Here is a 3,803-nt window from a genome sequence, read left to right as displayed (position 1 = left end):
TCAATCCATTTCCAATATCCAATTCGGCATCCGTCCTGAAATCGTCATCCCATATCAGATCAATCCATTTCCAATATCCAATTCGGCATCCGTCCTGAAATCGTCATCCGATATCATATCAAGTTATCAATCCACTTCCAATATCCAGTTCGGCATCCGTCCTGTAATCGTCATCCGGCAGGAGTATTTAACATATGTGGTATACGAAGCTTGCTAAATAATTGCCATTAAATGTTCTGAGTTGAAGAGGGGACGTTGATCGAACACGAGATAGATCCTTAAGATGGGATCGGTGGAGTCATCTCTCGCGCAATCTCAGGGAAAGGTTTCGTTCTATCACTTTTTTTCTGATTTTTTCTCGTTGAAAGAAGTATTCTACGAATTTCTCGTTGTTTCTGCACTGAATGTAGCCCACAATCGATGAAATTGTCGCTGTTTCGCGGAGAATCGACGACAAGGACCCTCTGTTGGAGAGGATGCAGGCTCTGAAAATCGTGTGAGTCTCCGACTCTCTCTTTCTCCGGGATTTGAACTTTTTGACTCGCTTCTCTGCCGTCCGTTTCTTAGGCAGAGCCGCTTCTCGCATCGCTGAAGCCGTTGGATGCCAGCTTGACAGATATCCTCTTACGAAAGCCGCCTGAGGCATCAGCTTCAGGTTAGTCAATTACGTTTGTTGCTCTAACCTTCATCATTTCTTATGGCTTTCCATTGTTGATTGGGTCTTCAATTCAATACTGGCGCGGACTGATCATGAAAAAGTTACAGAAAAATCGGGGGTTTCCCCAAAATGAGATTCGAATTCCAGACTTTGATTTATACCAAGTCTTCTTAGGGTCTCATGCATCTGTCATCGATTCTTAACCTTTTGTGGTTCGTCTTTTTTTGTAGTCTAATCGCATGTACCGATAAACGAAGCAAAGAATGTTTATGAATAAAAAAATTACACTTTTAGAGCGAGTTCTTCTTGCAAAAAAGGAAAATAAAACACTTGCCTGCAAGTGGAAGTTTTCAGGAATGGAAATAATTTTCTGACTCTCTGATGGAGACTGACGGTGTGATTTTATACTTTTTTATGCAAGTTCTTGGGTTATCTGAAAAGAGAAAGGCTCTGAATCCTGTGAACCTCTTTCTTGATTAATGTATACGTTATTGATTTATATCTGGCTTGCAACTAGTAAAATAGGCGGATACAAAGGCGAGTTGATATCCACAAACTTTCGAAGTAAAACATTTAAAAGTTCCGTGTTTGGGAGTGCTCATCATTGTCTCAATTATTCTCTGCCAATCTGTCTGATATCCTGTCGATGCATTTGAAGAGTTTTTCCAAGAGTTGAAAGATCTGAGGGTTTTGGGAATTTACTGTTGTTGCTTCAGAAGATAAATAAGAACATTGATTTTTGGAAAAATATTCGGCTGTTTTGGTTGGAACATACGACGAAGTGGCCAAGAATAGTCAGACAAGGATAATACTATTGCCTGTTGTAATTGGGGATGTATGGGAAGAATAATCCATGGGCAACCCCCAATTACTGTGAACAGAAAGTGAACGAGACTGTTGGATTATCCATAATATTTCAACTGTGGTTTAATTCCTGGTAATTGTTGTTGGATTCTATGTAGGTTCACTGGATCCCCAAGTTCTCTCTGGGCTCTTCTCTTTGTATCGTGAGTGGCAGGAAGCAAAAACCAAGATAATAACCGAGAAACAGGTTTGTGTTTACAGTTGTTGTCTTTAATTTTTCGAATTAGAAAGTAATACTCTATAATTATTTTTCACTATGTTCGAATATCATAACTGCAGTAAACGATTTCAATCCCTCGAAACCCATAATAAAATAGATAATCTCTGGCATGAATTCTATCTGCAATGAAGATTATTAATTAAAGGTTGGAAATATTAATTTTAGTCTTTTTAGGAGGAGATAGAGAACAAGATCGAAGTGGTAGATGCTATGGTTCTTAAACTTCTCAGGCGCTTCAACTACTCTCTATCTGCAATCAAGGCAGCCTCCAACAGTTTTTCACAAGGTGCATGACATAACCCCATCACACCATCCACTTTTTCTAAAAGTCATTATTTTCCTTAATGGGGTTCAACAATATTTAAAAACCTAATATTATTTACCGAAGTTGTCATATTTGGCAGCCCAGAGCCTGCAAATAGATGTTGGTGAGCTCAAAGGCAGGCTAACAGAGGTGATGAGCAACTGTGATGCCCTTTGCCAGAGAATCTCATTGGATGGGCCGAGCCAGCTGAAGTCAATCGTTGGCCCGCTATTGTCAGATGAGTACCACCAAGACAATCAGACGGCCCGTGTTAAGTCAGACTCAACACAGGAAATCACAGAGCATTAATGGCAATGCCGCTGATGATGGAGTCTGGCCATGCTTACTCTAGTTCTGTTTTAATCTTCAAATTGTTTGTATTTAACAGTCAGACTCAACAGAGGAAGTCACAGAGCATTAATGGCAATGCCGCTGATGATGGAGTCTGGCCATGCTTACTCTAGTTTTGTTTTCTCCTCCAAATTATTTGTATTTAAAAGTCAGACTCAACACAGGAAATCACAGAGCATTAATGGCAATGCCGCTGATGATGGAGTCTGGCCATGCTTACTCTAGTTCTGTTTTAATCTTCAAATTGTTTGTATTTAACAGTCAGACTCAACAGAGGAAGTCACAGAGCATTAATGGCAATGCCGCTGATGATGGAGTCTGGCCATGCTTACTCTAGTTCTGTTTTAATCTTCAAATTGTTTGTATTTAACAGTCAGACTCAACAGAGGAAGTCACAGAGCATTAATGGCAATGCCGCTGATGATGGAGTCTGGCCATGCTTACTCTAGTTCTGTTTTAATCTTCAAATTGTTTGTATTTAACAGTCAGACTCAACACAGGAAATCACAGAGCATTAATGGCAATGCCGCTGATGATGGAGTCTGGCCATGCTTACTCTAGTTCTGTTTTAATCTTCAAATTGTTTGTATTTAACAGTCAGACTCAACAGAGGAAGTCACAGAGCATTAATGGCAATGCCGCTGATGATGGAGTCTGGCCATGCTTACTCTAGTTCTGTTTTAATCTTCAAATTGTTTGTATTTAACAGTCAGACTCAACAGAGGAAGTCACAGAGCATTAATGGCAATGCCACTGATGATGGAGTCTGGCCATGCTTACTCTAGTTCTGTTTTAATCTTCAAATTGTTTGTATTTAAGTCAGACTCAACAGAGGAAGTCACAGAGCATTAATGGCAATGCCACTGATGATGGAGTCTGGCCATGCTTACTCTAGTTCTGTTTTAATCTTCAAATTGTTTGTATTTAACAGTCAGACTCAACAGAGGAAGTCACAGAGCATTAATGGCAATGCCGCTGATGATGGAGTCTGGCCATGCTTACTCTAGTTCTGTTTTAATCTTCAAATTGTTTGTATTTAACAGTCAGACTCAACAGAGGAAGTCACAGAGCATTAATGGCAATGCCGCTGATGATGGAGTCTGGCCATGCTTACTCTAGTTCTGTTTTAATCTTCAAATTGTTTGTATTTAATAGTCAGACTCAACAGAGGAAGTCACAGAGCATTAATGGCAATGCATTGATGATGGAGTCTGGCCATGCTTACTCTAGTTCTGTCTTCATCCTCAAAGTGCTTGTCTCTAACAGTCCGCCACGACCGAGGGAGCCACAGAGCATTAATGGCAATGCCGCTGATGATGGAGTCTGGCCATGCTTACTCTAGTTCTGTTTTAATCTTCAAATTGTTTGTATTTAACAGTCAGACTCAACAGAGGAAGTCACAGAGC

At 40.2% G+C, this 3,803-nt stretch overlaps 1 protein-coding gene across 2 annotated transcripts; it reads left to right on the top strand.

Annotated features, from left to right (window-relative positions):
• The first annotated feature begins 215 nt into the window (after positions 1–215).
• On the top strand, positions 216–2,587 carry LOC144710627 (uncharacterized). 2 transcript variants are annotated; one of them, XM_078584442.1, is made up of 6 exons: positions 216–325; positions 411–494; positions 568–655; positions 1,621–1,709; positions 1,917–2,028; positions 2,147–2,587. In XM_078584442.1, the coding sequence occupies exons 1-6, from the start codon at positions 284–286 to the stop codon at positions 2,353–2,355; spliced, it is 624 nt and encodes a 207-aa protein (XP_078440568.1). In that variant the 5' UTR covers positions 216–283; the 3' UTR covers positions 2,356–2,587. The 2 variants fall into 2 exon arrangements, with proteins under 2 accessions (XP_078440568.1, XP_078440570.1); XM_078584444.1 differs by having other exon boundaries at positions 2,131–2,319.
• The last annotated feature ends 1,216 nt before the right edge of the window (positions 2,588–3,803 follow it).

This window comes from Wolffia australiana, chromosome 12, assembly GCF_029677425.1.
Source record: "Wolffia australiana isolate 7733 chromosome 12, ASM2967742v1".
Lineage (NCBI taxonomy): Eukaryota > Viridiplantae > Streptophyta > Magnoliopsida > Alismatales > Araceae > Wolffia > Wolffia australiana.
The sequence above is the reverse complement of the archived record's forward strand: the minus strand, read 5'-3'. Positions and strand labels throughout refer to the sequence as shown.